The sequence below is a fragment of the Ambystoma mexicanum genome, chromosome 3q (assembly GCF_040938575.1).
Source record: "Ambystoma mexicanum isolate Mex_15411 chromosome 3q, UKY_AmexF1_1, whole genome shotgun sequence".
Lineage (NCBI taxonomy): Eukaryota > Metazoa > Chordata > Amphibia > Caudata > Ambystomatidae > Ambystoma > Ambystoma mexicanum.
In genome coordinates this window covers 873025481-873047823 of record NC_090926.1, presented here as the reverse complement: position 1 = coordinate 873047823, position 22343 = coordinate 873025481, and the positions used below count along the sequence as shown (strand labels likewise).

Below are 22343 nucleotides of genomic sequence, written 5' to 3'. Positions count from 1 at the left end.
GGATTCTGTGTTATCAAGATAATAATCTCTCAATGCCAGAAAACTGCAAAGAAAGCCATAGGGATGAAGATCATGATTGATGTCGAGCCAGGATGGAAGCCCAGAGACCTAACTGATAAAGAAATAAGATACTTTGTGAAAGCAAGCATTCATGCACCAGAAAGAACAAAGTTTCTATATCCAAAAAGCATAGAAATTATGTAGGAAGATGGGTTTACTGCAGCCCAAATGGACAGTGTCCACTGATGATGTGGAACAAGGACACACACGTGAGAACAGCAGGAAGTTTAAAAGGAGTCATAAAGATATGGACCCCAAAGAGACATTTCTTCAGACCATCATGTATAGACCCAGAAGATGAAGAAAGAATGGACCCAGGCGATTAAGTGAAGGTGAATACCGAAGAACCAAAGAAGATGGATCCAAAGGAAAAGATGAAAGTGGTAGATGAATCGCCCAGAGGGGGGAGTGTAGAGGAGGTGCCAAATACAGCCCGCACTCCATCCGTCCATTTTGAAGTACCAGGAACGTTCACACCGAAATATGTGACGTATGACGAGCAAATAAACTAGCAGAGAGCCACAGTGGGGCTCTGGCCAGCACCCATCAGAAGAACAATGCCTATTGAAGAACCAGTACCAAGGAAACCATGGACAGTAAGGTACCCATTAAAAAAATCATATCAACAAATGAAAGGAAATGAAGATCGTCTAAGTACAGTCCCTGAAGAAGCCAAAAAAGGTCTTAATGGAAGACGAATGGTGACGACACGAGAACCCAGACTGACTTGCATACAGAAGAGATGACGACCAGAGAAGGACGTAAAGAGACGAAACGCCATGAACAAGGGATATCGTGAACCTAAATTGAAAGGACGATGTCAAATATAAGAAACTTAAGCTGTAAGCATGATGAAGATATTCGACCAGTTTATGTATGTATATATGCTTGGAACCGCAAGAAAGCTAAGAAAATCGTGCAACTTGCTATGCTTAGTAGAAAGATAGTGCGGCAAGCGCCACTATACATAATCTACCTCAAAAGAAGCACGTTATATAAGTATACTTCCACTTTGCACAAGAAGCCGAATGAACTAAAGGTTACTAAGGGCCACACGAGTAAAGCTTCATATTTAGCAAAATCGAGAATAAGCAGCAGAAACGAAACTCAGCAGAGGCAAATCGTGCCAGAAACGCCAAGGTCGTATCAGTAGAAGAGACGAACAGTAGCTACAATTAATTGAAGCTAAAAACAGAATTTCCTGCTTCAGAAAGGTCAAGATAAGAAACTGGAGGCAGGTGGTGGGTGAAACGAAAATCAAATGCACAAATTACATAAAGAAGAGGCACATTCACGGTGTCTGAATCACGTGACCAGCCGAGCAATTAGAAGTGAAACCTTCACACCTACGCATGGCAGCAGGCAAGGCCAAGATATCAGAACATTTCCAGACAGAAGATGCAGTCTCAAGGCCAACCACAGTGAAATAATTGACACATGGCCACTAAAGTGATGATTGATTGTAACAATAATTGGAGGAAGGCCGGGGAGCTAAGGGGCACCCTGCACCTCGCCGACCATTCTGCGTGCTGCTAGGCAAAGTGGAAAAGTATGTGTGGGATTTGGTGCCAACCCAATCACAGTGGACCAAGTAATCTAGGGTCCTATAGTTAGTAGGACCAATGGGACGTCATACTTTCAGTGACGTCTACAGTAGCCATTTTGAAGGAAGGGCTTAGATGTCCCACCTGACAGTGTATATCCAATCCCTTTACTCCGTTGCCATATACAGATATAGTACCTATATTAAAGTTACCTTTCCTGAACTAATAGAATTGCATGCCAACTTTTAAGCGTTAAACGTCAGTGATGACGATATTTTTGTATAAATGATGTTGTTTTTATGAAGTTCATTGGAGTTGTGAAGAGAGAGAGAAGATAACGCATCTGCTGATATTCATGAGACTCCCTGTTTTTTGTACTCTTCATTAAACGGACTCCCTTTGCCAAACCGTCGAGTTGTCATTATTGATTTGGTGTTGGAGTATTCATCTGCACCCCCATCCATCTCAAGGGTGCTGCTATCTTATCTTAAAGTGCTTCTGGGCAAACCCCGACTCTATGGGCTGGTTTTGGGGTCCCGGAGTACACTATGTGGTGCAGAAACAGTAATCTCGAACATTAGTGGCTCTCTCCCAATCCCACCACTTGGGGAAATCCTGGAAGGGTGGGTATCCTTTGCCAGAACTCCTCTGATTGATTACAACCAGGCAAGCAAGACGTAGGGTGAGGAGTTTGTGCCCATACAACCCTATGCCAAGAGGGAGGGAGGGAGGGAGGGAGGGAGGGAACAGGTATTCAAGCTTGCCCCCTTACTTCAATTCCACTAGTAACCACCCCAAGGGTTTGTAGATTCACCTGACCCACTTAATTTGATCATTGATTTTGTTGCAGAGGGTGCAGGGCCCACAGGTACAGTGGTAGTTTTCGGGTTTGGGTCTGGCTCAGAGGTGGTTTGGAGCTCCCGATGCTTTGCAACTGGTCAACCAAGATGCAGACCACTGCACGTCCTATGAAGTCAAGGGCTGTCAAATCATGGACCGCTTCCTCCCCCCATATCGGCCAAACAAGACATACCTCGTGCCTGACTGTGAATTAGGACTAGATAGTCCCAGCCCTCACGTCCGGCCAGATAATGACACTGCCAGGTTGTCTGGGAAACCTAAGGTTTTGCTCGGGAAAGTGCTTGCCTCATATTGTTTTTCCCATCCTGAGGGGCAGGAAGCAAACTAAAGATCAAAGGACAGGCTGAAAAATGTGTGGCACATCCATTTTGTTTTGAGTATATGGTATTCAAAATGCGGTAAAATGCAAATGTGCATGTGAGATAAATGAAAAGCAAGATAGAAATATATCCTCTGTTGCCAGCCCATCTTGGACACATCATACAAGTACCAAAAGAGGTACTAAACAAAAAGAGATACACAGACAACCTGCCACACTTTACTGTAAGATGTGCTCAGCTTAAAAAAAACAAGGAATGTTCCCATGCCTTGATTGCCTTAGGTACTGATCAGTGCCTCCAAAACAGATGATCCAAGGTTTGGAAGTAAAGCAAAAAGGCTTTGCTTACCTCCAAAATTCAGGACCGGAATAAAATCACAGCAAAACGTTGGGTGAGGGTTACCTGGCGATTAGTGGAGGGAAACATGCAAAAGAAAAATCTTTCCTAACACCCAGAGTGGATGTAATGCTATTTTGGAGTTCAGTGCAAGTGAGAACTATGTTTGTGCTTGCATGATGTGAGGCACTCGTACTCGATTCTTTAATTCCTAATACTTGAAGTTCAGTGATCACTTGCAGAAAGGTAGTGACTTGGGTAACATGGGCAAATTACTCACTTAGAAGCATGCCTGGTGGAAAGATGGGCAACAAGTGAAAACATTTTTAGACATGGTATATGTGTTCATGCTTGAGCATATTTTTGGAGCTTGTTCTCCAGAGTTGACACTGCACTTGCCCCTTTCAAATGACCTAGATCCTAAGAGTTTAGCAGTAGCTTTTTACTTGTGGGGTGGAGGGTGTCCCACAGGATATCCCACAGGGACAGAGGCACTCATTGGAAATATGAGGAGAACAAGAAAATGGCAATCAGATCATCATCCTCCTGAACTAGCTCGTAAACATAAGGAAGGTAAAGTTTTTCTGACATCCTAGTAAGGGTAGTGGGTCTCCTGGTTCCAAGCAGGATCATGTCTGGTCAAAGGAAGCCCAAATGTAAGAGAACATTTGCTAGTTACTTTATTTCTGTGGCTAAGACCTCGGAGGTCCTTCTGTCAACATTATGTATTTAATGACCAACGCAGTCTTCCCTCCCCCTGAAGATCCAATGGGAGTTCAATTTGAAGTTAATGTAGTGCCCTGAGGATCCCGGAAGCTTCAGTGTGTCCAAACCTATAATGATATCCCAGATAGCACCAAACAATACCTCATGGATATTTTCTTATTAATGGCTAGAACATCACTGGTATGGGGTCAGAGACGCTAAGGGCAGCATGGCATTAGTAGACAGAAGTCTTGCCACACCAGAGGAGTATGCTAGGGCTCCTCTGAGGCCTTCCAAACCTGCCAACGCCATCCTAAGAATTGTTTCAGTTTTACCTGAACCTGAAAAGTGAATGACATTATTGTTACTGTTTCTGTCAATTTACAGAACTATGTCCTAGGCAGTGACCTAAAACCATTGGGTCTATTTACCACACTGCTGAGCTGCCCTGGACTTGATCCCAAACCAAGTAGACTAAGTACTTGGTCATGGTAAAGCCAAAGACAGAGGGAACATCCAGTGCCCAGAAGGGATGTTTTCTCCCTATACCACCTTGAAGTTTACCTGAGGTGCCTGAACCTTCCCAGACTCCCTACTCTTGGCTAGCTCGTAGAGACCATCTTTGAACTGCAAAGTGTTTGCAGAAGATGGACTTTCTTAAGGGTCAGAGTGAGTGTCCAACCCTAAACGTATCGAGAAGGCAAGCCTGTTCCCAATCAATAGAGTTTGGGCCCAGGTGTGGTATGGGGAAGGATCCTTTGATCACCCCCACTTAGTCTCCTCAACTGGGCAGGGGACAGTCACATACACAGCATAAACATTGCTTGGTTTCTAAATGTGAATGCCTGGAAAGAATTTCATAGTCTGAAATAGTGGGAGCCCTGAGCCATAAAATTGAGAGACTTGGATAGGTAGAGGAACAAGCATGCAGTGAAATATGAAGGATGTGCAGGTGAACCCTAAGGAGAGATAGAAAGAGAGGAAGGGACTAGGAGACATTTCCGCAGGTGTAAGCATTTGCCAAGACTCCTTGGGGGAAGAGTATGAGTGAGCAGGGGAGTCAGGATCTTGAGGAGGGGAGGTGGTTAGAGTCTTCGTAAAAAGCTAGTGGGATTTATTAAGTGGTCTGTTTTGTTTGAGAATCCATGCCGTGTTTAAAAATTGGGGTCATCTTCATCTTCTTGCTCAGCCCCATCGGGCAACTTCTACTGTGGCATGAGATCACGAGAGGTTGTCTCCCCACTGCACTCAAGCCACAAAAAAGCCCCAGCCAAAAAGAGCAGGTTTGGTAAAGAAACATCAACCAGAGACTGTGAGTGACAGGGACTGAACTCTGAGAATCCAGGGATTTGTCAGTGAGTTTCTTTTGGTCTCTTATTGTGCCAAGCAGCCGGGAGGGACCAAGGCACTGGCATGATGAAGATTGTAAGACTTTATTTTTCCTTTGATATTTTTGTTCATTTACAAGAGGTACTCTCCTCTGATGTGATGAACCGGCGACAGATGACCTATCTGATTAAGGATTTGTCCTGAAAAGTATGTTTACTTTTATTTGGCCTGAAATGGATTTCATTTGAGGACCCCTTCTTTCACCTTCTTTTCCATTAACCCCTAATAAAGGTGAATTGGAAAATAACTTGGTGTTTGGCCTATGTTTGATCCGTGTTTGCTCATGACAGCATACAGTGCCTAGAGACTTTTAGATGCAATGGAGTGCTACATAAATGCGACCAGTCAATCAATAATACATGAGCGGTCCTAAGTATAGATTGAACAAAATGTTCCCTGATCTATTGCACAAGAAGTGGGGGAAAGAAATGTGTTGGATTGTGGCTGTGAGAAAAGTGATACAGGCTAGACTTCTTTCACATGCTTCAAGGTTCTGCTAGCAAGATTGTAGAAAGGGGAATTAAGGCACCGACTCTTTTGTTGTTGTTAAGCAGGTGAAGATTGTGGAGGACAGATGTTTGGGCCAATTAATTGCTTTAAGCAGAAAGGAAACATGCTTTTTGATCAGGATACACCTGGGAGGTGACTGCTGACTAAAGGGGTTTCTCCTGTAAAGGAAGATTGGAAATAAGGCAATAGTTCCTTGTTTCAGCACTATAATGCAATTATTTTATGATAGATGGGGAGGCTACGGTTTGCTTCCAAGATGAAGGGAAACCAAGCCAGTGATAATAGGGCCATTGGGTGTGTGGAGGGTACAAAGTGCAGACTGTATTTTGCTGATCTGAGAGAAATTTGGAAGAGGAATGTGGTGATGGGCGCTAAATAAAAGAATTTGAGAGAGTAGGTAGATGGAGATGGTGAATTGAGATCAGTTACTGGTGGGGGGGTGTTTGGAAGATGAGAGCTTGTTAATGATCTGGAACAGTTCTCTAGGTCAGATTGGCTCTTTACTCTCACTTCTCCAACCTGGTTCATATGAGTAGTTTGTTATAGTTTGCTTTTCTCTTACCAGGTTTCTAAGTGTTGCTAGTCTCCAAGGCCTAGTTCAGGAAGGCACAATGGCATCACTATGTATAGCAATGACTGATGAGCAGCAGAAAACCCTTGTGATTGACTGCAGTGGATCACGCCCCCAGTTTCACAACTCAGGTAAAAATACAATTGATATCTTTTATTGGTCCATTTGTATGTGTACTGTCTGTAATAGTGTAACACCATTTAAAATTGTTTATGTGGGATATCAGCCATAATGGGAATGGAACGTTTCAGCACCGTAGAATATTTCTTTCAAATGCAAAGCTGGGGCACTTTAAATGGCAACTCATGTGTGTATCCAACCTTCCAAACACTGCTTTATGACTTTACACCTGTCCTTTCTAATTTTCCTTATTTGTGGTTGATGGCTCCTTGGCTTCATCAGGTACATCCCTCTCCTGTGCACTCTGATGTCATGGTGTTGTAACCTACAAGTTCTGTCTAAGTAACTTTGTGAAGTTGGCCCTGCACACTCTTTGCCTTTAATGTCTAAGACTGGACCACGCCTAGGATTTGGGTGTCATGTGTGATTCAATTTCTTATAGGTGCTCTCTGCTTGTCTCAGATGCTGGGATGAGTTTTCAAAGACTTAAACCAGATGTGATTCTGAGGTTTGGGCACAGAAATAAGACTTGGGTGTGCCATGAACCTATTTTTATTCTCACCCAGCTAGTGTCAAGTGTACCACAAACCCCAATAGTCTCCATTGTGGTTCTCTGGCGGCTGCCTTCTGCTTCATGGGGGGCATGACCAACCCTGAGGTTCCCCTATTAAGACACAATATCTGTGCCTCTGGCACCAAGAACCGACATTGGCCTATCACCAGAGTCTGCTGAACTTTAGTTCATCCCAGCAGCTGCAACTATTGGGAATTGCAGCAAAGCAGCGGAGCATGTTCAGAGTTAATCGCCAGAGCCAATTAAGGTTACATACACAGCTGCTTACAGGTTATGCCTTCAAGGCCAACTCAGGTGACTTGTGACACCATCCCTGGTAATGTCCTTCATGATTTTGTGTCAGCTATTTCCTGCTCCACAACGGGGGTGACAATCTTATGGTTCACCTATTTAGGGTATCATGCCTGTGCAACTGGCATCAATTGCTGATCTAGCCTTTCACCAGAGCATTTTTCATGGTGGTTCTCAGACTTCCTAAATGTATTGTCGCAGGGGAAAAATCTGAGACTTGCACCAAGGGAGTGTTTATGCTGAGGAGTCCTACCCAGCTTCTTGAGGGTGTACCTTGAAGATCTGCAAAGACTTTCCAGATAACCACATTACTTTCTGAGCTATGGCACTCTGTCCTATAGCTTTCCTTTACGCATGCATGTGGTGCACAAGTTGCTCCAAAAAACAGGCAACAGGCCAGGGCTCCTCTACATCTTGTAAATCTCATGGAGGAGGGGGGAATGCAGATTTTCAACCTTTTTTTCTTTCACTCTCAAAGTCCCTATTGACGGCATTTTGGAGAGAAGTTCAGAAGCTTCGCTAGCAGATGGAAAAATGAAACTCTGCAACCTGACTGTCTTATATTTCCATTGACTGGGGTGACACAATCCAGAACTTGGGCAATGAGTTCCAACAAATAACCTGTGGTTTACCTCTGTCCACTTTCCTGTTGACACTCTGCCATGCTCATGGATATTGATCCAGGGTCAGTCACTTATGGAGCCTGACCCACATCTCACATACCTTACCTGAGCTCCCTCTCATTCTGGAGCACTCACTTTATCCATTCTGCTGGTCCATTCAGTCTGTGGAGGAACCATTATTTGCCAAATGTTATACTTCACAGGCCAGGAAGTCTTATTATCTTGATTTGATCAAGGAAGTGGACTCTTTCCCAGTTCCCACTCTGCCTGCGGGACGGGTTTCAACCTATTTGCTCCAGCTCTACTGCATAACCCTCCTTTGCAGGTAGATCCTCCTCCAGTTCATCTTCATCCGCCTACTCAACTACAGAATCTCGCCTCAGGTACCTCACGTCTGACCTAAATGTGGGAAACATGGTGTCAGGCTCGAATGGTAACACGGTTAAAATGAACGGCTATCGGTTGTCAGGGATTTATTTGTCTGGATGTCTGGTTTCTTGGAATTTCTGGTAATCATGGTCACTGACTCCCCCATCCCACCTCCTTCTGCTCCATCTATCCACACTAATGGAGAAAGTAGAACTTGCACCTATCCTTTTGAGAAAAAGAGGCCATAGCATGAGAATATTAATGTAGCAGGATGCACTAAAGGAATCTCTAATATATGGGAGAAACCACATTGTACTTAAACAGTAAATAAAATAATGGTACAAGGTACAGTGCTGTACATTTGGAAACAATCTGTGCTTCTACTCAGCCCCAAGCCCAGTAGTCTCTTGTTGCAGTGCCTATGTTGAGGAGAAGAAAGATCTTTGGCTTTTTTTTGCTTTAATGCTGTCCACGGTTAACCAAATCCTGGAATCTATGTGGAGATCAATCTCTCAGAACTCTTGCTTACACCTAGGGTAAACCTGTGTGGACACAGTTTCAACAAACTGCATTAATAAACCATAGAAGACTCTTGCAGTATTTAGCAGTTTGGATTGCAGACCCATTAACAGCAAGCCCTAATGACGGCAGCATGGTTACCATATGCATTCTGGTATCTGCCCTCCACAATGTGGATTCAGCTGTACAGGCAATGTTCATTCGGATGGATATCCACAGAGTGGCATGACTGTGAGTGATGATATTCCATTCAGACACTTGGGAGGTGTTGCTGGACTTCCTTTTTGAGGGTTTGGGTTGATTTCACTCCACAATGGACGAGGTGCTGAATGAGGAAAAAGCGAGTGCCCTTATGGCTAAGTCACTGATGGTCCCTAGAAAACAGCTCTCCAAGTGTACCTCATGTGGTCAGCCCAAGCCAGATAGGCTGTACTCTATTGCAATAATTTGGAGCTTCCTGGACCACATGTACTTGCAAGCATGAGCTGTTTGGGGCTGGGTGTCTACTGGTTGTGGTGCAGAGTGTTTTCTTTGCCAGCCAACCGCTTCAGACCCAAATCCTTAACAATGAGTTTATTGACCCAGCTATTGGTTGCTGGTGATTGTAAGAGTGGAGAAGTGTAAATGTTTTCCCTGAATTACATGGAGGGAGCCAGAGCCATGAAGGGGGATGTTTGTGGGGGTTCTTATCCAGAGAATTGTATTTACATACTGGGTTGGAATATGGCTGTTTTATGCCTTGTATTAATTGACTGCTCCCCTGGGGTTTGCAGGTGGAGACTGGCATGAATGCAGGGCACCTTCTAATTTAAAGCAGCTCTCTTCTATACTATGCGTATGCCTGGTTTATGACAGAGGCGACAAGTGGTTCCCCGTCCACTGCATGTGCTGGCAGAGCGGTGAGCCAGAAGTGAAAGATTTATCAGCAACATGCAGATAAACTGCACGGTAGGACGGCACTCATGAAGAGAAAGGGGCGATGACCAATTGACAAGCACCACAAGGAAACTGAGGACGACTGCAAGGGACCCTGATTGCAGAACTGATTGTGCACAGCATAGAGGCCTGGTAAAGCCCCTAGAGAAAGGGTGACAATGACATGGTGAAAAGCAGTTAAAGAATTTGGGCCCAACCCGACCTTGTGGCAGTGGTACATAGGTGACCTAAGGCAACCCAGTCCCACAGGCACGCTACTAGGCTCCAGCACACCCGACGTGCAACGCCAGAGTAGCCACTTGCCTGGGCCTTGCTAAAAACCATAGTGATCACCAAATGTGAAGGTGTGGGTCCCAAGACCATTGTTAACAGGCACAGAAGTAAGTGTGAAACTCCTTGGCTTTTTGCAACATGGACACGTGTCCTGCCATCATATACTCCCACCCCAGAGAAAAACAAGAAAATGTAGTGAAAAAGTGGCGAGTGCGCAGACAGTAATGCAGCTGGATCAAAGAACATTGTCAGAGCACAGAGTGGAGCGCACACTTAACATAAGCTCTGCAAGGAGGTAAACAGTGATTCAGAGTGACGCCAGAGACAACCACTACTAGTGCCTCTTGTCCAAATTATCTACTGGATGAAACTGAGTCAACTTATACCATCCACGGCTAAACTGTGTCGTCATAAGGTGGAAACAAGGAAAATAGAAGGCCTGAGCACAAATACACAGACTTTGAGGTCTGAGTGAACTTGGATGGAAGCACAACATATAAACTCCAGCCGCTGAACACACATAACCATACAAACAAACCCACCCAGACACACAGGTACCATTCTTTCCCTTCTCCAGGCAAGCTAACCACACAATAGGAAACTTAGTTAGACTGTTTTCAGGTCTACTTGAGAGCTGCTGGCCAACACAGGTACAGCGAGGATCAAAAGGAACCCACCCTTCTACACTGTTTATGCACAGAGAACCTGCGAATATTCCAACATCTGTCAGAGTAACTTGAGATGTTCAGAGTTGACATCGGCTTGTTGAAGGATTCAAACACAGGATAAAACTTGAGAGGTTTGCATCCTAGGGTGCATAAAGTCAGGCCAGTCCCAGTGGGACCCATGATGGAGCTTCACTTGAAATTAGAGAGACTGTGTAAGAGTAACTTATTGAACCCATCAGTGCTCCAGATAAGATTTTAATGTGGGAGTGTTTTACTCCATATTTTGGGAGTAAAAGGTGTTTTAGGGAGTAAAAAACTGAGTCTAATTACCAATGGTAGTATTTTATAAGCGAGTAAGTATGTTTTAACTGGAAAATTGAATGTTTTAGAATATTAATGATTTCTTTGTGCCCAGTTAGTCATGCACATTAAAAGAGACATGTTTACCTCTACATATCAGGCAGTTAATTATAGTTTCGAATGGATTGTGTCCTCCAACGTATTTCTTATCTTTGACATGTAGTGTCCACAGTTAGGCTGCTTTGGAAATTTTTCGGCAGAGGGCGGCCTGCGTCGATGGCATCGGGTCGATGTCCCTCTAAGGCCTCCGTCGAGGGTGACGTCATGGGGTGTTCTAAATAGCACGCACGGTGCCAGATGCCTCAGTTCCATTTTTTCCGCAAACGTGTTTGCTTCGTGAAACCCGGCGCTCCTCGTACTTACTAGTGTTTGCTGTTGAAGTTAATCGATATGTCTTCATCTTCTAATCCGACGACACCACACTGCGGATTCAAGAAATTTCGGGATTGTGGCTCCAAGATGTACATCACAGACCTGAATCGTGTCTGCCTGTGGTGCCTCTGCAAGGGCCATGGTGTTGGTTACGTGCTCAAAGTGACAGTCGATGACGGTAAAGGCCTTGCAATAACAGAAGGGGAAGCTCAAGGTAGGCAAAGGTGTCCAAGCCTCATAAGTCTCGACCTGCTGGGCCATTGACCGATGAGTCGACAGGCGACTCTCCTCAGAGGGAGAAGGCCAAGCGTTCAAGGTCCAGGAGTGGTTCCCGTCACTCGTCCTCGTTGAAGCGCTCGAGGAGAAGGCCCCACCAGTCGCCATCCTCGTCGTCTTCTTCAGGCAGCACCCCGAGAGGGTGAGATACCCGTCCAAAAAATTGACGCCAGCTGAGTGAGAAGCTTTCCACGTGGAAAGGCTTAGGATTTTTGAAAAGCAGGGCAGGGCCCTGTCCGCGTCTTGTGCTGAAGCTGGCAGGGAATGGACTCATCGGGATACTGAAGCGCCTCCAAGCACAAGTAAACGGCATCAGGAGCAGATACGGTATCGATCGAGACGTGAAGCGAGGTCATGGTCTTCGTCTCCATCGAAACCATCGAAACCCTCGATGCCCTCGAAGCCATCAATGCCGTCAACTCCTTCGACACCATTGGCGCCACGCCAGTCGATAGTGCCTGACGGGTCCTCCACCCAGGTCCAGCCCTTGATGCCCTCGGCCCTGTTGTCAACGCTGATTCCATCGGCGCCAATTTTACCGGCGCAGCGCCAGGTGACGGTGGAACCTCCTAAAAAGGCGGTGTCTAAGTCGACGACTTTGAAGTCTCTGGCTGTTACACATGAGAAAAGGTGTACTCCTCTGCCAAAGAAAGACTTTAAGTCCCTCAACTCCATTTTTGAGGAGGAAGAACGTTCTGATGAGGATGATGCTCCTTTTGGTCTCCAGTTTGGGACCCCTAATGTGCCAGAATGCCTCATCTCGGAGGAGAGTAGGATGCAGGATCTTTGTGATACCTTGCATAATGCAAGTGGTAGAGACACTTTTCCATAGCTAGAGTTCAGCAAACCAGACCCAGGGGAGCATGCCGACTCCTCTTACAGGCGACTTATATCGAGAGTTCTAGGGTATTTGGGTTGGTCTAGACCTCCTGTACATTATTATCAGAATGATTTAACGGACAATTTGGATCAGGGTCCCCCTACAGATCCCACATTGCCATTTCATGTAGCTCTGCAGAACAGGGTGGCCAGAAATTGGGAAAACCCAGAGACTAATCTGGCGGTGAACAAGTCTCTGACAAGAAAATACTGCCCCTCCAGTAGTGACCCCGGCTACCCGTCATCTCACCCCTCTCCTGAGAGTCTGGTGGTCCAGGCAGCCACCACTACCTCCAAACAGGCTGCGTGCCCTACCATCCCTCAGGATAGGGATGATAAGCATGTGGATGGATGGGCGTGCAAGGTATTTTCATCTGGGAGTATGGCGTTGAAATCGCCAACTCTACTTGTGCCTTGTGCCTTGGCAAGATTTTCATACACTCTTTGGGAGTGCATATCTATGGCGGCTGAACATATTCCCGAAGTGGAAGAAAGGGAGGGCTTCCTGGCCATTGTTAAGGATGGCAAGGAAGCCATGTGTGAATCCCTTCAGTCTGGGTTGGATGTTGCTGACAGTGTCAGGAGGTCCTTGGCTACGAGCACTGTATTTTAATTTGCGTGGTTGCGGAAGTTGGGTTTTGCACCGGATGTGCAGGCTCGGCTTCTGAACATGCCTTTTGACTGGTCTCATCTTTTTGGCAGCAAGGCTGACGAGAGCCTTGAGAAGCTGCAGACCTCTAAAACAGCTGCCAAGTCTTTGGGCGCCACTGTTCGGCAGCCTCAGCCTTTTCGTCCTAGCGGACAGCAATGGAGGGGTAGATCTTTTTGCTACTACTCCTCATTTGGAAGGGTAAGAGGAATGGCCAGTCAGAGGCTAACATAAGTTTCCTCGTGGTGGACAAGGTAGAGGTGCCAAGCCTGCTCAAGCACCAGCCTCTTTGCCATCGGGCACTGCTACAACCGCTCTAAAACCGCTCTGAGGCCTTATGTCACAGCTCACCTGTGGGGGGCAGGCTGTCTCAGTATCTAGAAGAATGGCGAGCCATTACTTCAGATGCTTGGGTTCTGGAAACAATAGCTCATGGGTACTGCCTTCCTTTTATACAGAAGGCTCACACCAATCCACCGGGAGTATACTCTTTGAGGATTCCAGATCTGTTCCTTGAGCAGGAAATATTAACCCTGCTAGAGAAAGGCGCTATAGAACCAGTGCCTGTAGCGGAGAGGGACAAGGGATGGCACTCCCCTTATTTTTTGATTCCCAAAAAGTTACGGGGTCTGAGACCCATCTTGGACTTGAGAAATTTGAACAAGATCCTCAGGAAGGAAAAATTCAAGGTGGTAACTTTCTCAGATCCTTCAGGCCCTCCAACTTCAGGATTGGTTGGTGTCATTGGACCCTCAGGATGCTTATTTTCATGTGCGATCCATCTCAAGCACAGAAAATACCCGAGGTTCACCATTGGCGGCTGGCACTATCATTTTCGAGCCATGCCATTCGGATTGACCTCTGCCTGAGGGTATTCACCAAACTGATGGTGGTTGTGGCAGTGCATCTCAAGAGAGGGGGGGGGATGCACGTCTACCCTATCTGGAGGGTTGGCTGATCAGGGCGAGTTCTCCCGAACTAGCCTTGGCTCATCTCACTGTTACCTGCCACTCCCTTCACAGACGTGGCTTCTCCCTCAATTTCAAGAAGTCCCATATGACACCTTCCCAACGGCTTCAGTACATCAGGGCAGGTTTGGACACATCCTTGGAAGTGCTCGCCACCCAGGGTGAGGGCTCAAGACATTCTCCAGATGGTAACCAAGTTTGAGTGCCCAGAGTCTTCCGGCCTTTGAATTCTTGACGTTGCTCGGCCTCATGGCATCCTGCATTTTTCTGGTGTCAGAGGCCCGTCTGAGAATGAGATCCCTTCAATGGACTCTCAGGACTCAATGGTCCCAGTTCTTAGGCAAGATGTCGGATCGCCTTCAGGGTCTCACAGGATCTTCTCTGGTGGGCCTGCGAGGAAAATGTTATGAAGGGAGAACATTTTGGCAACCATGGCCGGAGATCACTGTAGTGACGGACGCTTTCCTCACAGGGTGGGGAGCTCACTCCAACGATTTGACCGTCAGCGGTCGTTGGGCTCCATCGGAGTCCAAACTACACATCAAGCTTTTGGAGCTGCGAGCAATCAGGCTGGCACTGAAGGCTTTCCTGCCATCTGTACGGGGAAAGAATGTCCTGGTAATGACGGACAACACGGTGGCCATGCATTACCTCAACAAAAGAGGAGGTGTAGGTTCACTGTCTCTGTGCAGAGAGGCAATGCCGCTCTGGTAGTGGGTAATTCAAGAGGGAATCTCCTTGGCGGCTGTTCACCTAGCCGCAGAGGAGAACACGGCGGCGGACGCTCTGAGCAGGCAGAGCACAGTCTCCCACGAGCGGGAACAAGTTCAGGAAGTCTTTCAAGAGATCGTCGCTCTTTGGGGAACCCCTCAGGTGGATCTGTTCACGACCGGTGCCAACCGGAAGTGCAAAAGGTACTGCTCAAGGGAATTTCCTCTGAGAGGTGCTCTAGGAGACACATTTGTGGTGTACTGGGAATTCCCGCTACTGTCATGATTCCTACCCCTCATGTCCTCAGCCCTCCAAGATGTCAGGCTGGAGCCAGGCCACGATCACCTACATGGCCCTCAAGGGCCTCTCCATCCCTCCAAAGACCCACTTGGAGTCAGACTTAGCGCTTGTGGCACCAGACTCACTCACTCCCATAGGATAACATTGGGGATTGGACTTGTAGTGCATTGATGGGGACAAGATGGATGCCCCCACATATTTCGGTTCCCTGAACTGCATGTGTAGTCTAGTCATTTGGGTGTGGTTCAGCCTAGAGACACCTGGGCTACCCAGAGACTATTTAAGCCACGCCCAGGCTGAGAAACATGCTTTGTGTTTTCTGCACCTGCAGCGTGACACTCAGCGTGTTCGGATCGGTCTCCAGTAGGCCTGCATCTTTCTTCTGCGCTCAGCTCCTGTAAGAACAAGAACACCGTTAGGAATAGCCTTACCTTGCGGTGCTTCTGCCCATCATTCATTGCTCCTTCTGTTCTGCGGGCATCTTTGTTGGTGTCATTCCTATCCCGGCACGCCACTTCCTAAGGAAAAGGGAAAAAAACTGAAAAAAGGCATTAGTAAGCATTCAGCAAATCTTCGCTTATTTTTAAAGACTGTACGAGCTTCAAACGCTTACCTGAATCCCAGCCGCTCTGGGGGAACTCTGTCTCCGGAACTTCTCATCCATCTGCAAGAGGGAAAAGACACTCCAGGTTAGCGTGGAAAGATCTAGACGCGCCGCATACCGCGCGTACTCACTGCATTTCTTCATAACCGGCATCCACGTTGAAAACATCACAGCACCTAAAAGACACAGAAAAAGAACTCAGTTCAATACAAATATGAAAGGGTCGCATCGCGCTCTCACTCACCTTCAGCGCTACTCATCTCAGTAGCACGTCGCCATCCCCGGACGCCGGCCATCATCTAAGGAAGGAAAGGAACGAAGTTAGAGAACTGTTCAAAAGACTCATTATACTTACCTGTCGGACTCTTGCCAGTGAAGTAGCTAGGCAGCAATGAGCCCGCATCAATCAACGCGCCCCTGCGCTGAAAGCAGGACGGAGAGCACACTTTCCAAGAAAACAAGGCCCAGTCTCCAGTCGAGTAGACTCCAGGGAAGGGTTCGAGGTCATAAGAAGTCTGAACAGGCTGAGTGACGTCCCTATGGATACCAGGCGAGCATTACAGCTACTGTACGTTCTTAGGAGGTTCAGACGGTTCGGGACCCACATGATCCTCATTGCTCCAGATTGGGCCAGGAGATCGTGGTACCCGGCCCTTCTAGACATGTCCATCTATCCTCCGATGTGTCTTCCCCAAAGAGATGATATTCTCTTGCAAGAGGAAGGTTGGGTTCTCCACCCAGAGGTCAGGACTCTCAACCTTCACGCATCATGGTTTCTGAAAGGTTGAGATACAAGGATTGGGACCTCCCGGATGACGTAATGGAGGTGTTGCTTTTGGCCAGGCGGCCAGCAACACAGTCTCTGTACCGTTGGCGTTGGAATAAGTTCTGCGACTGGTTGAGGGAAAAGAATGTTAATCCTTTTCATTGTTCAACTCTGGATGTTCTATCCTTTTTGCTTTCTTTAGCAGCGCTCTGAATCTTTAAGTCCTCATCCGAAGAATGCTCTTATTTTAAGATTCCACTGGTTACTCAGTTTCTAAAAGGGCTCATAAATGTGTTCGCGCCATCACTGTTTCAGGTTCCGGTTTGGAACCTTAATTTGGTCTTAAAGTTTCTGATGGGTGCTCCATTTGAACCATTGCACTCATGTCCGTTAGGTTGTTGACCTTTAAGATTATTCTATTGGTGGCTATTACATCTGCACGTAGAGTGAGCGAGTTGGGGGCACTTTCTTCTAAGCCACCCTTTACTTTATCCCACAAGGACATGATTGTGTTGCGAGTCAGACCTTCCTTACTCCCTAAACTGGTTTCAGACTTTCACTTAAGTCAGAAAATTGTGCTACCTGCCTTCTATCCTCCTCTGCATCATAGTCAGGATGAGGAAAGGTTGGACCCTAGGAGAGCATTAAGCTTTTGTATTTCCAGAATGTCCAAGGTGAGAGTGGACGACCAGCTGTTTTTGGGGGTTACAGGGCACTAACTAGGTCTGGCTGTTTCTAAATGGACCTTGTCTAGTTGGATCATCCTCACTATTTCTAAATGCTATAGATTGGCGGGTAACGACCGTCCTGAGGCGTGCATGCTCATTCCACCAGAGGCATGGCTGCGTCGACAGCCCTACAAAGGGGTGTCCCTATCAAAAACATCTGTGATGCTGCAACGTGGTCTTCCATGCACACATTTACTAAGCATTATTCCATGGATGCTTCCCATGCTCAGGATGTGGCGTTTGGTAAGGCAGTGCTTTACTCTGCCCTTTTTAAAATTCTAATGTACAAAATTCCTCACCCTCCTCCAAACATTGATACTGCTTTGGGAGTCTCAAAGATGAGGAATACGTTGGAGGACACAATCAATTCGAAGAACAAGTTACTTACCCCTGGTAACATTCTTTTGCCTGGATTTTCCTCCAATGTATTCCTCATCGCCCTCCCAATCTAACCCTCTGTAGAATTTCCCATGCTATTACAGCTTTCGTTCCAACAAGGCTGAGTATGGTCAGGCCCAATTTATGGGCACTTCTGTTGCACGAGGAGTGGGGGAGCAGAACTGAGGCAGTGGGCGCTGTACCTGTTATTTATAACATCTGATGACGTCACCTTCGACGATGGCCTTCGAGGGACATCGACCCGACGGCAACGACCGAGGGCGCCCGCTGCCGAAAAATGTCCAAAGCAGCCAAGCTGTGGACACTAGATGTGAAAGATGAGGAATACGTTGAAGGAACATCCAGTCGAAAGAACGTTATCCGGGGTAAGTAACTTGTTCTTGCTGTGTAACTATGTGCACTTCTGGTACATACTAATCCATGGAGCTGTGTGGATTGAAAGCAGGGACTCATGGTCCTATGTGTCTGGTTATAAATGCCATATCATATTGCCATTTTTTTTGTTGGGAGCATTTGTACTCCCTATTTTCATTCCTCGGGAGTAGTTGCCTATTTTCTGAGAGTCAAAGTAGCTGATTCACCCCTTATATGTAGGTATGGAACCCATCAAGTCACGTGAGTGGTTGGCATTAGTAGTAATAGTTTATAAGCCGGATAACACTATCAAAATATGTGTCGACCTTGGAGATCTCAATGCAACCCTATGATAAACAGCCACCCTGTGCCCAATATCAACTAAATACTTAGGACCCTGATACCGGCAAAGGTGTTTTGCCACCCTTCAATAAACCAATTCTCTGTCATACGTTTCACATCGCTGTTCTATAACAGTCTGTTGCTACCGCTGCAAACACATGGAAGTAGTTTGTGGAAGAGCAAGTGGACCGGCACTGATCCAAAGGCATTGGATCAGCGTTGGGTCCCTATCTGTTCCACAGAACAATAATTTCCACTTGTTACTTGATATATTGGTATGTTATGAGATGGCACCCCGCAGAAGGTCCTGATAATATAGAAATGATTAAATATTAGCGAAACGGAAATGTCACGCTTTTTTGATGTCCATTGAAGTATGTAACTGTAAACACAGTTCTGCGGATTTTATACCAAATGGAATGCCTTTAAATTGATAACAGCCAACCACCTAGCATCGCAAGTTTTTGCAATATTTTGGATGAGTCAACATATGAAAATCAGCATTTTTCATAGCCCAGATCGTCATGGCTGTTATCGTCATGTTGTTGCTCACGTGCCAAAGTAGTTTCAGGCAGTACTTCTCCCAACCCCAACATTATGTTCCGTAACTGGTAGGGTGCCCCGAGGCCTGTGGCAACTCCCCATGCCCTGCGGAGACAGAGGCGAGACATCACGAGAGCCGCACCTGCCAAGGGAGGGCCACAGAACAGATGCCAGGGGGGGCGACGCATTCCTGCACCAAGTCAATTTTGGAAAAAGGGAGGAGGAGAGAAGGCGAGGCCAGGTCGAGCGGTGAGCAGGACACACTTCAGGATGCCGCCGCTTGGGTGAGTCCAGCAGTGGTAGCAGACTGCTGAGAGAGAGAGAGGAGCTGGCTGTGCCTTGGCAGAAAGAGATGCTGGAGGAATGCTATGTGTCAACACAGCCTCAGGAAAGTGAGCATAGCTCTGGCACCCAACACTACCTGGAGCCAACGCATAGGGAGAAATCCACTAGCCCATCGGGGCCTGTGAATGTTAAAAGGGGCATACAGGAAGGCCACGTCAGCAGGGGAAGCCAGTTCTCCATGGACTCTTTGTTTTTTTTCCACTATGAACCCTGCATGGCGAAAGTGGGCAGGGTTTTGGCCCCTTTTGAAATTTTCCAAGCACACAACCCTAGGGAATTGAGTCCTTATAATGGCTAGGGCCAGCATCCAATCATTGGAGGTGGCAGGATATTTAAGGTTGCAGCAGCGGGGGAAGGCCATCCCCCATGGACCAAGAGGCACGTTGGTGCTTTTTATTCCAAACTCTTGACTGCCACTTGCAATGCTGGTTATGCTCCTCTCCTTCTGAACTCCTGAAAGATGGACAGCTGTCCTGCCACTCTTGTTTTTCCCCTTCTGCATTAACCAAGTGCTGCCAATGGTTTTCTCTCACGCCTGCTCTTTTTTTCGGTTTAGGCAATACTCATTTTGGTAATTTCCCCCTATTGCTTTGTTCTTCCTGTGATAATGGGGTTTATGAACAGCTTGCTTCTTAATTGCCCCCACTTGACTCTGGCAATGTTGGTTCTTCTTAAAAAGATGTTGTATTGTATTCTTTGGCTTGGGCAATGGTGGTTTGTTTTTACTTTTAGCAATATTGTGCCCATGTGTTGTTGACAATTGTTCTGACCTTTAAAACCACAATGATATTCTACTGGCCTGCTTGCAAAGTCCTTATGTTGGCACTTTCTCCACTTCATGCCCACTTGGTCTGCACAATAATAATCTTTCTGCTACAAAACAGTTTGACATGCATAAAACTCATATTTCTGGCACTTTGCTTTTTTTTTCTATTAGTTCCATAGTCAAAATAGCCAGTACGGGCCAGCGTGGAGCACTCTAGAGTCACAATACACAAGTGAACTCGCCGGGTTTGCTGTGCATGTCCACTCGCTGCCTTCGGATTGTCTGCTTTTACTGCTCTGGGCGGCATGGAAAACTGCTTCGCTCGGTTTTCCTTGGCCCACGTTGATCGAAACAGGAACGCTCCTTGCTCCGAAGGCGCTCTGGTGCTCGCCTGCCACCAGAGCCTGCCTCATTGGGGGGAAAGCTTCTCAATTTCATGCTTCCCACCGCTCTACCTCTGCATACACAATCTTCTGGGGGAAAGCTTTTACAAACAACACTTTCCTCTGCGCAACCTCTGCAGCCACAATCTTCAGGGGAAAACCATTTGCAAATAACGCTTCCCACTGCGTGACCTCTGCAAATCAGGTCGTTGAAGGAAGAGACCCTCTCAGACCATACTGCAAACAGCGGTTCCGGCCTCTCTACTCTCCTTCAGCTGCAACTGCATTGTGGAGCTACTGCAACCACTCCGCCTCCCACTGCTACTCTTCTTCTTCTATGACCTGCACCTGAGGGGGCCTTTATTGCCTCCCAGTCTGCCTCAGGTGTGGGTCATTAACCCTATTAACCTGTAGCCTGCAATCTAGGGCCTCTGCATCCCTCTTCGTCCCAGTACTTTTGGCATTATGGGACTTGAAATCCTTAATGTTCAAGTCACCCTTTTCCACAGTTTCAATCTTACAATAAGCCATAAACCAGTAGGATAGAAGGGTCCTATGTCATTTCATCGTCCGGCATTTCAAAGCCTGCAATTTAAACGTGTTTGACAGTTCATCAATTTATTTTTGTTTTTGGGGGGTGTGGGGGAGCCCCACCCCAAAACCCCTCTCCTGCACCTATTTTTACTGATACCCAACCCCTCCACCCCCCCAAAAAATTGGATGAACTGTCAAACACGTTTAAATTGCAGGCTTTAAAATGCCTGACGATGAAAGAACGTCATACCATGAGAAGTGTCCTAGGCCACGTTTTCGGGGTGAATCATCTTGGATTCCTCACATCGGGCAATGGTAGTGAGGAGCGAGGTGATAGCAGTGAGAGGTAGCGGTAATAGGAGGTAGTACTAACGAAAAGGAGAAGTAGCGATAGAAGAACAGAATGGTGGTGTTAATAGCGGTAGAGGGGTAGTAGTGGTAAGCAGAGCCTGGTAGTAGTGGTAAGAGGAGACTGGTAGTCGTGGTAAGAGCAGTTATAGTGAGGCATTAATAGTAAGTGGGAGAACTGTAGTGGTAGAGGAGTGTTTCCCAATCATGGGAGGGTGGCAGGAGATTTAAGTAGAACACTGGTAGAGGAGGTGTGGGCTGGAAGGGTGAGGTCAGTGTTGGAAAGAGGAGGAACGAGAGAGATCAGCAGGACGGTGGAGTGTGAAGGCTGTTACGGGGATAGGCTGCTGTGGAGTGAGTGTTCATGTCTCAGTGAGTGATAGTGACAGTACCGAGGCAGTAGTGGAAGTCAGAGGAGACAGGTGGTGGTAGTCGTAGTAATAGTGAGTGGGAGCAGTAGTTCATGGTCGTGGGAGCAGAAAGACGGTAGCAGTGAGAGCAGGGATGTCATTTCACCAAAATGCCAGGGGTAGCGGAAGTGACTTCACACGACCCTTGACCGTGATGACACCACAGGAAGTGATGTCATTTGATCCCACCCTGAAATGATATCGCAGGAAGCGATGGAACATGACCTTTCACAGGTTGACAAAACAGGGAGTGGCATATCATAGAATTGTACACTACGAAAAATATGGTTGATATCACTATGTACATTTCATACAAGAATGGATCGCCATATGTATCGTTAAGATCAGTGTCTATAGGCCCATATTACCAAATTACTGTGAATGCAAGCAGACGTCCATGAACAAATGATAATTATGTGTTATTAAATAGCACTTGCGCTTAAGCGCTTTATATAGAAAAAATATACACCCAACCTGTGTTGGTACTCATTTATCGACCTCAGAAGGATTAAAGGCTGAGTTGAGGCGTTTAAGAACAGACTAAATCAGTGACTCACCCCTGAAGTGTGCCTGAAATAAACCTTTGAGTCTAGCAATTATTGTATAGAATTCCAGAAAGACACATTATTTGGTATTC

General features: G+C 46.6%; 1 protein-coding gene across 1 annotated transcript in view; it reads left to right on the top strand.

The window, feature by feature from the left end:
* Positions 1 to 22343, top strand: part of C3QH17orf75 (chromosome 3q C17orf75 homolog) — a 717668-nt gene that overhangs the window by 554474 nt on the left and 140851 nt on the right. The window contains exon 8 of the mRNA XM_069654978.1: positions 6291 to 6427. Within this exon, the coding sequence (XP_069511079.1) occupies positions 6291 to 6427 (137 nt within the window). The remainder of the gene's footprint in view (positions 1 to 6290; positions 6428 to 22343) is intronic.